At 47.4% G+C, this 16546-nt stretch overlaps 1 protein-coding gene across 3 annotated transcripts in view; it reads left to right on the top strand.

The window, feature by feature from the left end:
* Positions 1–16546, top strand: part of TTC28 (tetratricopeptide repeat domain 28) — a 191424-nt gene that overhangs the window by 98706 nt on the left and 76172 nt on the right. For all 3 annotated transcript variants that reach the window (XM_056348024.1, XM_056347935.1, XM_056348113.1), the window contains 2 exons: positions 13239–13386; positions 16055–16327. In XM_056348024.1, coding sequence (XP_056203999.1) covers positions 13239–13386; positions 16055–16327 — 421 coding nt within the window. The remainder of the gene's footprint in view (positions 1–13238; positions 13387–16054; positions 16328–16546) is intronic.

Here is a 16546-nt window from a genome sequence, read left to right as displayed (position 1 = left end):
ATTAGAAAGTGTGCAGCCTCTGAACTTCAGGTTTGCTCTGCAATAAAATGTTCTCTCTGCCCATCCCAGTTATTTAAAGTACAGTTGTGACTTGAAGGTACAAGATGTTGGAATAAGGATTCCCAGGTGATGCTGCCTGGAGCAGCTTTCTGGCCATGGAAGAGAAGCCGGGAGAAGCTGTTTGCATCTGTCAGAGGAAACCTTGCTCCTGCACTTCGTTAATTTTGCTGATGCTTTTGGGTTTAAAGTAGACACACGTTCAAGAAGTGGGGATAACAAGGAATTGGGGAAGCAAGGCACTTTTGTGACACTGAAACAATCCAGTGAGTTAATAGCACAGTTGGAAATACAGCCAGTGCTCTTGCTGTTCTTTCCTGTAGGAACACATGCTGCTAACTGGTGGTTGTAATTTCAGGTGTTAATTTCTGTGATGAATAAAGGAAGGTAGTTTACATTGTTTTCTGGTAGTGCAGTGCAGGCAGTGTGCTGGTTTGTGTTCCCGGAGCCGTGCTGGCAGGGCAGGCTGCCCCGTCTCAGGGCCACAAGGCGGAGCGCTGGGATGGGCATCTGCTGCTGCTCCGTTGCGTCCCTTCTCTGAAGGCACAAGCGGAGCTGTCTGGTAGGTTATTCATTTCATGGCTGTTGTAAGCAGCAGTTTGAAACCTCTGAGGATCATGGTGAAAACTAACTCCTCAATGAGGCTAGTTCCCACTGTCTCATGTCAGTGCTGATGTGTGGGAGAAGGAGCAGTCCACAGTCTCTTAGCCATTCTGCCCTCGGTGTGGCTCCTGTATGAGGGATTTTACAGTGTATTAGGGCATGAAAACGGCTATTTTTGGACTTACCTGTTGCACCCCACTGAAGAATGAGACACCTATTCTGGAGTCGGTCCAAATAGTGTTCTAACAACAAAGCAGAGAAGTGGTAGGGCAAGTGAAATGAAGCAGATGTTTAGCAGCAAAATAATTTACAGTTGGCCAGTTCGATGGTACCTCTTGACCCTTTCAGGGCTGTTCAATAAAACCAGCAGTTTCCATAGCAACTACTATATTACTTGGTGCTTCAGAGATCTGTGATAAAGGAGGCGAGTCATTATAAGGAAACATGGTGTTGCTGTTTCTCCCCTTTGCATTAGAAGAGTAATGATCTGGCAAAACTCGCTAAATGTGACGCCCCTCCTGAAGAATTTTTCCCACGTTCACCTTGGCCAAAGAGATTTATATATTTAGTACTTTTGCAAATTTGATTTTTCCCCTTTCACCCATCATCAGCTTTGTCCTTCTTGGCAGGCAGCACTGGCCGAGCGCAGTCGGGGCTGGGACAGGACGGGGGACTGTGAGCCCAGGGGCCGGAGCCAGTGTCTGCAGTAGATGTGTGCTGGGCTTCTCTGCCGCAGTCCCTCCGGAGCACGAGGCACCTCTCTGGGGTTTGGGCCATCTGCATGGCACCTGGGCATGGGTACGTTGCATGTCACCGTTACCCTGCGCCTTTACTGCTGTGCATTTCATCTTAATTTTTTTTGTCTTCTATTTTGACAACTCTTGCAGATCGTACTGTTCTGATTCTTTTTCTTTTTCCTTCTTCGTTTGTCTCTGTTCTGAGATAGGGATGTAGCTGAAGGTCAGGGCAGTCTTTAGAAGGGACCCATGGAGGTGTACACTAGGGAAATGGTTTCAGGGCTTGTTTACCACAAAGCCCAGCATATTTCTGGAGTCACGTTCCAGCATGCTTGCACCTCTAGGAATATTTGCTTGTATGCAGAGCTGTTGTTTCAGTGGAATGTGTGTTGTATGTTAGGAAAACAGTCTGTTAAAATCCTGAAATGCCTGTTTAAAATACTGTAATGCACTAGTTCTTTTGACATTCAAATTGCTGTTTACGTTTGATGCTGATCAAAGTTTTATCTGACTTGCAGTAGTTGTGGAGGTTGTGAGTAGTGGTAAAGATAAGAGACCTGATTCTCTACACCTCCCCCTCCCCACCTTTTTATACAATCTTAGGACTGTGGTGGCTTTAGTGAAATCTCAGAGGATTTCTGCTGGATCTTTTCACTCTACTGTGACTGCTGCACCTAATATCCATCCACTTCTCTCTTAACAATCCTGAAGCAAATACTTCCAGGTGAAAATGAGGAGTGAACTTGCTGGATGACCCCAGAAGTCCCCTGTGCTCCTTCAGTGATTGTTTGGAGGGAGGACGGCTTGGTGGGAGGTCGGAAGGAGTCTGCTTAAGGCGCTTTGGGGACATCAGGGAACGCATGGTTTGTGGAAATGCTGAGCTGTCACCTCTCCTCATCTGATTCATCTTTCCAGATGGGATGCTTCAGGAAGATGACATTTGATTTCCCAGTGTTCATTTAAGCTACACAACTGTGGTGCTGAAACTGTAAGCTGATCACAACGTATGTAACTAGCAAGCTTAATTTTCTTACTAACTGACTTTGAACAGATCATCTTTTATGTGCCTGAGTTAAGTTTGTAAGATGACTGACAGATACCTGATTGCTCGGTGGTGTGGCCAGACTGGTGTGCAGTTGAGGGGGAGGCTGAGCTGCTGCTGGGTTGGTCTGTGCCGGTGGTTCGCTACCTTGAAATAATTTTGAGCGCTGTCCTTTTGTCACAAACAAAGGAAAACTAGAAAGCTGGGGAGATCCATTATGCTGCTTTTCCACAGCCCATCTAGTCAGTCTTCTGTTTTGTAACGCTTGGGTAAGGTTATACCACAGTGCCTTACCAAGTTTTAATCTACTCCCTATTGTTTGTATCTGTCTCACTGCCTGACCTGTGCTGTACGCTGTGCTATAATTCACCTGGGAGGTCTGCTCTGCCAGTCTGAATGTACTTTCACTAAGTTATACTGGTGCCGTCACCTACATGGAAGCAAAACACCACGATCCTGAACAAATCCATTGCTGGAAGTGATGCCTGGAGATAGGAGCTCGGTGCAGAAATGACCTGTGTTATGAAAAGTCCCTTCAAGTGCTCCAGAGAGGCCAGGCAGAGCTGAAGCTGTGCCGGGGCAGTGGCTGCCTTCCGGAGCACGGAACCGCGCTGCTCCGTGCGCCCATCGCCGTGGCTGGTGCAGCCTGCGCGCTCAGCAGGTAACAGCAACCACCGCGGCTGGTGGAGAAACAAGTCACACTGCGGGCAGGGCAGGCACCTGCCTGGCGGGGTTCCTGAGCAGGTGGTGGTAGTCGGGTCCCTAATTGACTTATCGCTCAGAAGTCATTATTTTCAAGAGTGCTTGATGGGCTCAGTATAATGAAGGCTTTTTTGGAGCCAAAGTTTCTGGTTTTGCTGAGAGCCTCTTAAGAGCTGCCCGTTGCTGAGCACAGCCTCCAGGGTCCTTTCTGCAGTGCCGCTTGGTGCCGTCTGGCTGTGTCGCTTCCCCTGGCCAAAAGTTCTTTGCTTCTTTTCAAATTGAAATCAAAATACCTGAAATTGACTTTGAGGTTGGGCTTGAATCTAGATGGAGCATGTGAGAAAGAGGGTAAGGGACACGTGGCTGATCTTCCTTTGAAAGGCAAATTCCCAGGGAACTTTGTCTCTGCTGTGGCTTGTGATTATTTCTGGTACTTGTTTTTCCTAATTTTCACCTGTTAAATAGCTTAGGTGTGACTTCAGGCATTAAACAAGCACAGACAGAATTGAATGTTATTCTCCGTGAGTTAAGGCAGATAGGCATTGTTTTATGGTTGTGCTTTTCCTCTTCCTAAGTTCATCGGTGGTAACTGAAATATATGGAAAATGTACTGTGCTGAGACTTGGCTGTTCCTGCAGAGCCTGTATCTCCCACTCTTTCTGTTCTGGAGAGATGGAACTTTTGCGTGCCCCAGCTGAGCTAACGAGTTGGACTTGCTGCCCAAATTCACTAATAACTGTTGTGCGTCTTCGTTCAGAGTTCAGGTACGCTCCATCAGAGTGACTCAGAAAGAGAAACAAGAATTCTCAGATACCAAGTTTGAGATTTAGAGAAAAGCCAAGGCTCTACTAGAAGCATTTTTTTAAAAATAAATAAAAATGAAGCAACTGTATTCCCTGCCTGTGGCTTTTAATTGTCAGTGGAGTGAAAGTCTATCTACAGTATCAGCTGTATGGCCAGCATAAGATTTCTATGGAGGGATTACATTAAATGTGTGTTTTGTTTCCTTCGTCGGAAGTATTTGTTATTAAAATCAGTCCAGGTGAGTAGCTGTGGTTTTCGAAGGGACTTTAGTTACCCCTGCTATAATGCTGGAAAGGGAACAGAAAGAAATTCCGCTGTAACGGGAGCTTCTCTTTCTAGGATTTTCTTGATAGCTGAGAACAAAGTTGCTTTTCTTTTTATCATGGCTGAATCTTGCTTAGACTAGCTAGTCTTTGCAATGACTTCAGTACTTTCCCTTCGTAATTACCAGTTTTTAGCCATCTGAAATCTGGCAAGGTTCAGTGCTCTGCATGGGTAAGTGCCTCTGTAAACGGGCAAAGTCCTGGAATACCTGGTGTGACTAAGCAGCCTGTACCCATGGAGGCCTCTGCTTTCCATCCTTTGTGGAATGGCCAGCCTTTACAGCTGTTAGACCTAAGCACGCTCGGGTTTGGAGATCACAGCTGCAATCACGAAGCAGGAGAAACCTGACAGAAAACAAAAATGTTTTATTAGTTGTTGGACTCAAATTTGGAGATGGTGCTTTCTGGCTCCAGATTGCTGCTGTGCGAGTTGCTGTCTCTGCCTTCCAGCTGTCTTTTTGGTGAATCTCATTGTATCTTGGTTTACTTCAGTGAGGACGAGTGGTTGCATTTCTAAAACAGCCCTAAATAGTTTTCAGAGTGGCAGCAATCGGACAGCAGCTGAGAACAGACTGATGTACTGTGGATAATAAATGCAAGACACGGAGGGATTTTATAGACAGAGAGTGAAGCCAAAAGGGTCCAGTCTTCTGGGCAGAGGAAGACTGCCTGGATTTGGAGAAATCCAAAAGTGTGGAGGTAGTTTTGAGAGACCGAACTGCCGGGACCCGCTTGGAGTGCAGCACGGGAGCCAGGGAGCAGTGGGAGTGGGGATGGGGTGGCAAAGCGGTTGGCTGTTCTTGGTGAAGATGGTCTGTTGATGGCTTCCATCCAGGCAGCCTGAGGACTACCTCAGCAGTGACAGGGACTGTAATGAATTTGTCTCCTAGTAATTTAGGTACCATTGCATAGGAAACACTGGCCTGCAGGGTGTCTGGCATCTGCATGGTGTGAGAACAAAAGCAGGCTTTGCTGTCAGGCGCTTGCCAGCGTTTTCCCATCGGTGCCGCTCCAGTGTGTTGTCCTGTGGTTTGTGTGCTGCTGGAGCGGGCGCTGCGGGGGCCGGAGAGCTGGCTGCCCTGTGCTGCACCTTGCCTGCGTGTGTGCCAGTAACGTCTGCTGGGGCTGCTGGCCTGGGAAGGATGGAGTGATGCTGACAACAACCAAGCGTTAGTTATTCTTGTGTCCAGATGTCAGGATTTTGGCAATCTTCTGTAGTCTCGCTGCAAGGTGACAATTACAAATTGTTGCGCAGTGTTAGTTTAATCAGCGGTCGCGCGCTGGGGTAAGACCTGTTGTCTGAGCTGTGAATCCAGGTCGCCTGAAGTCGGGACTGTCTGGCTGCTCCGCAGGCGCTGTGCTAGATAATGTGGGTCTTTGAAATATCCCCTGCTGGGGTGGTGGTGAATGCCAAGCCTCATCACTGTGGGCTGACCAGATGCTTTAATGTCTCATTTCTGGATTTTGTGGGGGGTTTGCAGTGTGATCCACCTAAACTTGCACAGCCTGCCAACGTGCAAAATGGAGAAATGCTGGGGGGGTGGCGTGGGGGGAGTCATCTGAGCTGCTACTAAGATGAGTAATTCGAAGTGAGACAATGAAACTCTGTGCTGGAATGCTCAGGCCGAATAGCAAGAAGAGTTCTTGCGGTGGATGCCTTCCAGTTTAGGACATGATTTTTATTACTCCCTTTTTCCCTTTATACTGCTTTTTCATTTGTTTTTGCTTTTAAGGGTATAGGAACAAATAGCAGCATCTGTTTGTATATTCTTGAGCTCTGCAAAGGTTCTCAACACTTTCAGCGTTGTTAGAATTGGGAGAGTTGCGTGCAGATGTACACTGGTAGTTAAATATCAAACCTTTATACAATTTAAATCACAGTACAGTGCTGAAACTAAATAAAGCACTTGGCAATACGGTGTTAAAAACAGTCCTGCCGCTGCCCTGAACTTCACCGAGAAGCAGCCTACAGGTGTCATCTAATCCATTTATTTTAAATTTAGTGTAGTACTGTATCTGTTAAATCTCTAGTAATATCTTACCAAGGTCAGTGTTACTTCTGAGCGGGGTGAAAGGTGGCTTATCTTTTCTTCTGCGATTTCTAAACCGAGTTGCTTAACCAGAAATTGGTCAAAATTTTGTTGCCGTGGACTTGTGGAGGAATTCCAGAAGATGCTGTACTTGCATCTGTGCCTGTCCACCTGAAACGCAGGAGGCTGGTTGTGCTTCTCCTGTGCCGCATTTGGGCATCAACAGGCTGGCCGCTGCCAGTCCGCAGCGCTTCCCCCAACGCACGGCGAGTTCTTGCTGTTAAATGAGGCTTCAGAGCTGTAGCTGATGAAGACAGCGAGACTGGCTGTTACCAGCCGCTGTTGTGCCAGGTGGGGGTGCCCCCTGAAGAGGGGGTCTAAGCTGTAGCTGCTCTTTCTAGAGTGAGCCCGGAATGGGCAAGAATGGAGCAACAGCAATAAGCTAAGTGAAAAGCTGGGCTGTTAGCTTCATCTAAGCAGAGACATGACTCTTTAGTACTGGTGATTCCATTTAATTCAGATGCAGAAGCAATCTATGCAGAGTCTCCCACTGGAGGTAGTGGAAGCACAATTAATAAGAATAATTAAATGCTCTTTGGCTAAAACAGGGCCATCCTGGGTTTCTGTGTCGGCTCAATGGGGCTTAGAGGAAATTTCCATTTCCAAGTAGCATAGCTCCTGTAAGGGACACCTTGGAGATGGGTAGAAGATAAGGCAGCTATGCTGCAGCGGCAGCAAGTCGGTCAGCTTCCTGCTCGTTCGGTAGGACGGCCGGTGGTAGTGGTTCGGGTGCCAGCTGAGCGTGGGGACCGTGAGGAATTGTCACCTGGGGTGCAACCTCAGCTTGGTGAAAGCGGGAGTTCGGTTCATACGGACAGCAAGCAGTATTTATGCATGTGCTGCATGTGTTCTGAATTAAAGCGCATTCTTCCCTCTCCTCACATTCCTGAAATCCCACAGCAGAGATTTGTCCTGTAGTTTTCTCTAAAATTTGGCTCTGAAGCAGTTACAAGGGGAGAGGAAAGATTCAACCTGGTGCTTGGCCCCAGGAAGCTGTAGTGGCTGTTCCCACATTTTCCTCCTCCTCGTTCCTCACACATGGTGTGCTGGGTGGCGGGCAGCATAGCTGGTGGGGTGGGCTGGCCGGTGGGTGCTGGGTCCTGCACGGATCCAGGAGGCATTCGTTCTGCAGGCTTACAACAGGCCTATTAAATGCATCATAGATTATTCGTGCTATTTTTGGCATCATCTCCTGATCTGGCAAACCAAGGGAGCATTGTGGAAAAAGCCTTTTCTATGTGTTTGCCTTTCCTGCCCAGATAGCTGGTTGTCCAGGGTCTGAAGCTGACGTGAATATAAAGGTGTTTTGAATTTCCTCCCCTGTGTACAATGCGAGCCTTTGTCTAAGGCGGAGGCTTTTTTCCAAGTTTTCCATGTTTGTTTGACAGTAATTTTCTGCTCCAAGTTCTTCTGATGCCGTTCCAGTTTCGTTCTTCTGTCGCCATTATCCACTTACAAATCAGCCAGCAATTCGTTATGTAAATGAGTCTCCGAGCGTAAAGTTTGATGACAGAATTCTCGGACGCGCCCCAGCCAAGCGCCGTGGGCGCGGGAGGGCAGCAGTGTCGCTGTGCGATGGCCGAGGGACCACCTGCCGAGGGACCACCTGCGGGGGGGATGCAGCTGGAGGGGCAGGAGCCCCCGGGCATCCCCTGACCCTTGGCAGATGGACATCCCGAAGCCGGGATAGCCTTTGTTGCTGTGTTCCTTGTGGGCAGCCAGGAGGGTCTCTGCTGGAGAGCTCGGAGAGGAGCAGCCGTGCACGTGCTGTCTGTACGTAGAGCTCTTGAAAGGGTCACCCTGTTCAGGGAGAAGGTCGGGGCTCCCGCGGCGCTGCCTGCCCAGCTCAGCTGAGTGATGGGATGCTCTCAGAGGGCTCCTACGTGCCAGGTAATCTAGCTGTTGTAAAAAATTTATAAGCGATATACCCATCCTGCCCAGTAAAGACTATAATGCGGGCTACTGTTAGAAAAATGCATGTACCCTGGCAGTAAATCATATTCCAGAAACATGAGCTCATGCTTCAGACTTACGAGAGACCGTGGTAAGACAGGACTGAGCTCCTGCAGCTGCTGCTTCCCTCTAACTCTTGCAGACGTTGTCTATGAGACGTGCTAAGAATCTGAACAATTTATTGCCATGGATTCTACTGGCCAAAATGATGTGAGCCCAAAGAGGTGTACCAGACCCTGCTACAGATGCCAGTGCAGCATGAGTATTTGCCTAGATCCCTGGTCTGAAAAATTGTATTAAATTTTGATACTTATCCAGTAAGAAAAACATTGACTTGTTCTGGGCTTCCTTTACGGGGCTTGTTTTTGTTTAGCAGAATCCTGGGAAACATAGAGGTCCCATTCATATTCGTATATGCTCTTTCTTTGTGGTGTATTTTTATCTTCATTGCATGTTTTGTATTAATTATAAACCAATTACTATTGCTCTGCCTGAAAGTTCTTGCACATTGCTATTAAAAGGGTTAACAGAAATTTCAGAACCCTTCTTGATACAGGCCCTTTCAAAGATGGCATTTACATTCTAATCCTGTTTCAGATTGCACATGAAAATCTAATATTTGGGGTCTAGACAGTTACCTAGATGGGATCTCAGATGATGAGGGTCAGAAAACTAACAAGCCTGTTTGTATTTGCGTTGCCTGGACACTGCAGCAGTCAGTCCAGTGGCAACTCCTGGCAGGACAGATAGAAATTCTCCTTGGGCATTAAATGGGCTGTAATAAACACAGATGAAAAATACTAACGTGTACAGAAACTACACCGGTCAATAAATTGAGCACAACAAATAGGACTCGTGCTTAGAATTGCAGAGAGGTATCACGCCTGGTTAGGCAGACGTGGGCTCTGCTGCAGCCCAGCCATCAGCCACCTCCGTGAAACTGGAGCGTCCAAGTAGGGAGGGCTTCCGTGCTCTTCATCTGTTCATACGAGTTTTGTAAAATTAAGTTAAGGGTAGAGAAAAGCACTGAAAACTATATTCCTGCCATGAAAACATGGCAGGTTCTGGAAAGCAGGGGGCAAAAAGGCAAATCGGAAAAAATGGGAGGGGGAGGGCAAAATCTGGGTGAAGCAGGAAGACGTGTTACCTTTTGGATGGGTCCTGTGCCGGGGATGATGCGACGTCGCATTGCTGCCATTCTGTACTTGGACTTGCAGCCTGTTAAGGGCCAGCTTTCTGCATGGCTTTGAAGCCTCAAGTGCCAAATATATTTTTCAAGTTGATTAATTAGAAGAACTTTTTTTTGCTTTCAGAATATGAACAGTGCTTTCAGTGGTTTGATGGATAAAAAGGAAAGGAGATGTAGTGCCAGATTTCAGCTGAGACTTTTTTTTGCACAGTACCTTGTTCCTGGAAAGTATGATGCAGAGATTGGGAAAAAATGAAAAAGGTGGTTCCAGCTACATTGAGGATGCAAAGAGCCATGGGCTGGAAAACACCTGCTGTTCTTTTGTCTTGTCTTTAGCAAAGCATCATTCTCTTGTTGCTTTAATCTTCTTAAAAGGAATCACTAGGTTTTTCTTACCTGGGATCACTGGAAAATTCATGTAACTTTTACCATAGAGTGAGTATTTTTCTATCTTTGCATAATGTGATTAAAAATGTAAAGTTTTCTGAGCCGTGGGAAGACTGTCGGGACTGGAAAGCTGCTCCTTGTCTCATTCCTTCAGCTGCAGCTGCTGGCTCCTGTCCTTTCCTTTTCCTCTCCTCTTCCAAAGGGTGATTCTCACCGTTTCCTCTTTGTAGATTTTTTCCCCTTGATATGGTGTCTTCGTTCCAATGCTAAACTAACTTGTGAATGCCTCTTGGGGAGGAAATAGGTGATGTAAATGCTTCTTATTTGTTTTGTTAAAGGTCTCCGTGGAACACAGTGTGTGGGGCGGGTTGTGTATATGCTGGAAACTGGAGGAGAAAGGAAGGAAGGGTTTTTTGCAGGAGAAAAACCAGCCAAAATCTTTCTTTCAGTTATGATTAATAGGTTTTTCTTTTGAGCTCTGAATGCTGTGTTTCTATTCAAATTAAGCGGTTTCCAGGGTGGGGGGGAGTTCCAGGAATAGATGTGGGGAGGGGATAAAAACACATTCCAGAAAGGCCGCTGGAAATGTGCGGTACTGAATTGCATGCTGTTTGTGAATCTCATCCCTGCCTTGTTTGCTGCTGTCACCTGGAACCGGCGGCGCCTGCTCGGGGGTGAGGATGCTGCTGCTCGGGGCAGCGGTGGCCAGGCAGTGCAGAGGCCAGTGTCCCCCACGGCCGCGGTGCATCCCCGCTGGGCAGGGTCCTCCTGCACTGGAGGCACTGGGGTTCTTGGGCAGCGCTGCTTTGCGGGGTGCTCCGAGACCCGTGGCCAGACTTGGGTTTTTTTCTTTCCTTTTTCCTTTTTTTTATCTTCCACTTTTTGTGATGTTGCACCTGCGGTGTGTGTTCTCCTGCTGGGAATGGACGTGCCCTTGGATTTCCGTATGAGAACTGGAAGCAGGGCAGAGGCTTCACCTCGTGTGGTTTAGCTCAGTTTTCCTCGCAGGGGCTGTTTTCCTTCCCGGGAGACATGAGAACTAGTTGTTGCTGTACCTATACCTGAGGAGTGTGTTACTTCTTGTCCTACAACCGTTGTGCGTATAGGACAGGTTGCGAGAGAGGATCGCACTGTGGGGTCCCTCCTAAACCTTGGGACCGGATGCTGTGATATTCCTGCCGGCTGTGGGAGGCCTGTCTGCATTGCCCGTAGCATCCGTCTCCCTCCTGCCTTTTCCTTGAAACCCTGTGGCGAAGTGGGTTGGGGTTTCTGGGTTAGCTGACCTGCTGCAGTGGCAAGGAAGCTGCGTGTTCCCTGTTGGACCACCTGCCCTGGTAGCACGTTTCGAGGCGGGGGATGGCAGGCTGCTGCCTTCCTGCGAAGCGCGAGGTGTCGGGGATGCCTCCATTGCTGGCTGCTGCGTGTCCGTGCCCTCATCCTTGATAACGAATCAGGCAGGCACGTTTGTCCTGGACCAGCCTTGTGGGCTGGAAAGGTCCCCGTCAGAGACACGCTGCCTCAGACTGCCTCTGTCATCAGGTGGCAAAGAATGTAGTTAAATGATAAATCGGGGGGAAAAAAGGACTTAAAAGTGTATGCCGTGATTTAGGTGACAGCTTGCTCACTGCTGGGAGAGCTCATGCTTGATGGCCACTGCTCGTTGTTAGATCTTTGTATTTTCTTTGATTTAAAGCTTCATGCTAGTAATCTAATTAACGTTGAATTGGGTTTCCAGTACAGTAGCTTGTTTGGTTCAATAAGAACACATTTATACTAAAGGTTAATGAAAAGAATTTTGCTTTCATCGAATTCATTAAAAGTGGTTCTACAATCAAGGCTTACTAATGGAAAAGAGATTAAATATTCATGTCTATAAATTCCTCATGTCATTTCTGATTTTACTTAATCTCTGCCTCCCTGGATTGGATTCCAAAAGTGTCTGAAAGCTCTAATGAAATACCAGTTTGGGTATTAATTGGAGATTTATCCTGTTTAAGTAAAAAGACTTCCACAGATGTATACTTAATGTGTCTTCAGGACAGGTTTCTATTACAGATGGAGAGAAATAGTGGTGAGGTCTTGTCCTTGAAAGCGGTATTAGGACCCCGTCTGAAGGACCAGTAGTATGTTCTTAAAGCACTTTTTAAGAAATACAAATAATGTTTTATCTTCTGTTCTGACAGCTTTATTTGTGCTGTCAAAGTAGCTTTGAATGAACCGAAAGTGCAGCAAAGTTTTTGTCAGAGTGGTACTAGCTGGACGTGAAGATAAAACCTGAACAATGGGCATCAAAGGTGCTTGAAGATTCAAAAGCTTTTTATAACATAATGTCCAGATGTATGGACTACAAATATACGCGAGTACTTTGAGTGAAGATGGGATTATAGTTTCTTTGATCTCTTACTCAGTAGCTCCTAAGTAAGTTCTGGGTGCCCTTTGAGCTGGGGCTTTGCCATTGCTTCATGTGTGAGCAAACATGTTTCTGCTTTTCTTGCGTTCTGTGTCGGTTCCTGGTATTCCCGTTCAGGGAGATGCGGGAGCTTTCTTTGGGAATGCTTTGCAGCTGCGTGCCGGTGTTGTTGCTGATGTGGAAATGGAAATACATGGTGACAAGAGATTTAAGTTACTTTGAAGGTGTTGTACATGCCTGTGAATGGTTTCCTTGGAAAGGAAAACACAAAGAAAAATGCTTTTCTAAACATGTTCAAAGTTACAAGTGTTTTGCCTCAATTGAAGAAGTGCATATATATATCTCTATGTGTGTGTGTGTATGGTGTACCCGACAGGTGGGACAGTGCTGAGTGGTGTCCACGTTAGGGGATGAGTGTGGAGAAAGAAGGTTTGGCTCCTGCCTGGATCTTTGCATTGTGTTTCATTGCACCTTGAGCTTTCCGTGCATTTTGGTCTCCCCTGGCACTGGGTGTTTATATTGGACTCATTGGCAAGAGCTGATGGGAAAGGAAGCAAGTTATTTGTGTGCTGTGGGAGCCGAGAGAGCAGCAGTGGAGGTCTTGAGAATGAGCATTTGATTATAAGTAATTAAGAATAAGTAATTGGCCAAGTCCCAGGGGAAAGCTTTGCCTTCATGGTAATTACCATCCCTGGTCTCCAGAACAGTTGAGGCCTTGCAAAAGTTGAGAAAGCCATCTCGCCCAAGGGATAGCGACTGGGTGGCAGTCACAAACCAGACTGTGGTGTTGGGAGTCTTTTGATGATAGCCAGTGTGACCGGAGCAGCCAGGGTGTGAGCGTGTAGCCCAGCACCCACCAACACAAGGTCACGGCCGGATTCCTGATTTGTGACTTGTACCAAGTCAGTAACTGGCGTCTCTTCTTCCCTTTGGCTTTGCAGGCATACTTCCGACAGGGTGTAGCCCTGCAGTATCTCGGACGTCATGCAGATGCACTGGCAGCGTTCGCGTCGGGACTGGCTCAGGATCCCAAGAGCCTTCAGCTTCTGGTTGGCATGGTCGAGGCCGCCATGAAATCTCCCATGCGAGGTAAGCACCAGGAGGTCCTCCTGAGGATGGTGACCTGCTGCTGAGATACTTAGGAGCAGTAGTTTCACTCCGTGGGTGACTCTGTCAGCATCTGACAGGGGGGAGAAGCTGGAGGCCTTGAAGGGAAAGATTTCAGGATTTGGCTTCCGTGCTGAGTCAACAGGTGCTGAGAAAGGACCCCAAAGTTGGAGCACAAACAAAAAACTATTCTCCTGATTCAGTGGAACTGCAGGGTGGTGATACCCAGCTCGAGAGGTGCTGGAGATGAATCAGACTGGTGTTGTGCAGCAGTTCCAATGAAGACCTTGCTCGTTTGTCTCTTGTCAGTTATCAGTGCAGACAGAGAGGTGTGCGCTGCTGAGGCCCTGGCTTTATTATTACTTGGAACAACTTCCCACACTGCTCTGGTGCTGGACCATCAGGAACAGGGAGTCTTAAGTGCTCCAGGCCAGTGTTTGCCCAGAAGAGCACGTCAGCAGCTTTTGCCTGGTACTAACATCTCTCAAAACACTGTTCCAGAAAGCAGAAAAGTCTACTCTGCTCATTCACTTATATTCAGAAACAGTGTTGAAATCACACAGACCTTGAAGCCATATTAGCTGTACAACATTTTGCCTCTTTCATAACGTCCCCATTTCCAGGATTTTCTGCTCTAGACGAAGGAGGTAGTCTCTGCTCTGTTTCTCTGTTGCTCTCCTTCTTTAGCAAGCTTTGTGTTGCGGTGTCCTAATGGCATTACCCGGGAGGGAACACAGCAGTTCTCATCCTCAGCAGATGCTGCTGGGGGCCCCAGGGCTTAGGGGCCAAGAAGCGCTGAAATGAAAAAATGTCCCTGTAGGTTTCATTTTTTACACTGTTTTTCTTCATCCTTTAAAATTAATTCATCTGGAAGTTTCTGTCCTATATAGCAGTTACCTTGTGAAGGTAATTTCATTTGATACCCAGCGGTGCTGTGGCTGCTGCTTAGAATGCAGGTGATACAGTATTTCTGTGTAAGCATCCCCAAGTCTGGCTGGCTGATCTGGCTGGCCTGTTGCACTGCGGCTGTGCACTTGTGCTGCTGCTCCCTGCTGTGCTTCTCAGTGTTGCTGCCTTCCAGTTGTTACCCTCCCACTGACCGCTTTGGCAGAGTTTAGATCAGCCTTGCTTATAAAGTACTAGTTTTAGTTTGAGAGTGTGTGTATGCTGTACCACTGTAATGACTATTCAGAGTCTGATGTTCTGGCCCCCTCCCCGGGTACTCTCTGTGGTGTAAAGCCAGTCCTTTGTGGCTTGATTCCACCAGGATAACAGATTGCTTGAAGCCATGATAGGCTGATGTGAGTGGTAGCTTCCAGGATACTTGCATTCAGAGAAAGAAGAGGAGCAACTGTGCAGGGAAGAAGGCTGTAAGTGTCATTGGCGCGCTACAGATCACTAAGCGCAGTCAGTGAGGGATTTGGGGAGCACGGGTCCACAGTAAGTAGAGGTGAAGATGAAACTCCCTTCTCCAATAACTGAATCACTGTTGCTGCATCTTTCACCCAGCTGTGGCTGTGTTTCTTGCCTTACCATTTGCAATTACACAAGAGCAGTAGTGAGCTCCATGTCTGCCCTTCTGTTACCATGCTGGTTCTCCCTTTCGTACTGGACTTCAGGGTTGCCAGGAGTACTTCCCTTGTGTTTTCCTTTTTTGTCCTTTCTCATTGTCTGTACCCCTCTCTCCCTATGTTTGCCTGGATTGCCTGGCTGGGGTCGTAAGCCCCTTAGGACAAGAACTGAGTTCATACCTGCTCTTGCAGTGATAAACATAACTGGTGGCACGTTACAGCAACTATTTCTGTCCTCTTAGTTCTGCCTTTAATCCCAGGATCTACTCGGATGTCAGTAACAGGCATCATGTTCACACTGGTTGCATCTTCAAAGAAGCGTTGAAATCCTCTTTTGTTGTTCATATACTTGCTGATCGTAGAGAGGCAGAAGTGATGAAAACGGGGAACAAGTGGCTTTCTGAGGTTGCTGTGGTAGTGTTGATTTGGATGAGAACATCTAATCAAGAAATGACACTTGGTCAGGAGATTCTGGAGTCCTGTTATATTGATGTCATGACTGAAACACGTGGCCAAGATGTTTTATCATCTGAATGATGGAGGCAGTTAGACCAGTTATAAGTAGTCTGGCAGGTCCAGTGCTGTCATTCTGCAGGAGTACCTTCTCCTGCAGAATAAGGGGGAGCTTCTTGCTGCAGTTTCCGTCACCTCTCTTGGAGTACATTGTGTGCTGTGGCGTCTGGACAGGCACAGATTCTGCAGTTTGTGCTGAAGAAGCAGAAACTGCAGTGCTCTTACACACTGCTGGCGGCCCATTTCCAGTTCCCTACAAAACCCTACACATGTTTTCTCTATTCCTTCTGCCATTAGGCCAGTTTTCAGAGCTCACTATGAGACTACTCAGCATGCTTGTGCTGTCTTCCTGAAGTGCTTTCTGCAAGGAAAACAGAAGCTTCCTAGTTGATCTGTCTTGATGTAGTAGGTATTAGATGGTGCATTTGAGCTCTGTAATAAATCTTGGTTTGATTTGGACACTCTGGTCCTTAACTCGCCTGTCACTTGGTTACCAGAGAAGGAAGATGAGTTGTGAAGGTGATGTCTAGATGTAAATAACTTCTGCTTTTGGCTTTGTGTCTCAGAGTCCCTGGAGCCCACCTATCAACAACTGCAGAAGATGAAGCTGGACAAGAGCCCCTTTGTTGTGGTGTCGGTGATTGGCCAGGAACTCCTGACTGCGGGCCACCATGGAGCCTCGGTGGTGGTGCTAGAGGCTGCCCTGAAGATCGGCACTTGCAGCCTAAAGCTGCGGGGATCAGTGTTCTCGGCACTGAGCAGTGCGTACTGGTCCCTCGGGAATACGGAGAAAAGCACTGGATACATGCAGCAGGACTTGGATGTAGCCAAGACTTTAGGTAAGGGTCCTCATTTCACTTGCTTGAGTGCTGGATTGGTTCAGATGGAACCAATTAATAGCTGTGTTAATGGTCAACATCCCTCCAGAACGCTCAGGTTTCTGTGGGATTTCATAAGCTGCTAACCCAAATCTGAAATTTCTGAAATGTGCAAACTGACAGGCTTGTGCAGCCCTGTTTTCCTGTGTACCTGCAGGGGCAGATGATCAGTGAACGTGC

The sequence above is a fragment of the Falco biarmicus genome, chromosome 1, assembly GCF_023638135.1.
Source record: "Falco biarmicus isolate bFalBia1 chromosome 1, bFalBia1.pri, whole genome shotgun sequence".
In the NCBI taxonomy this organism is placed as follows: domain Eukaryota; kingdom Metazoa; phylum Chordata; class Aves; order Falconiformes; family Falconidae; genus Falco; species Falco biarmicus.
Note: the sequence above shows the minus strand (reverse complement) of the source record. Positions and strands in the feature narration are given on the sequence as shown.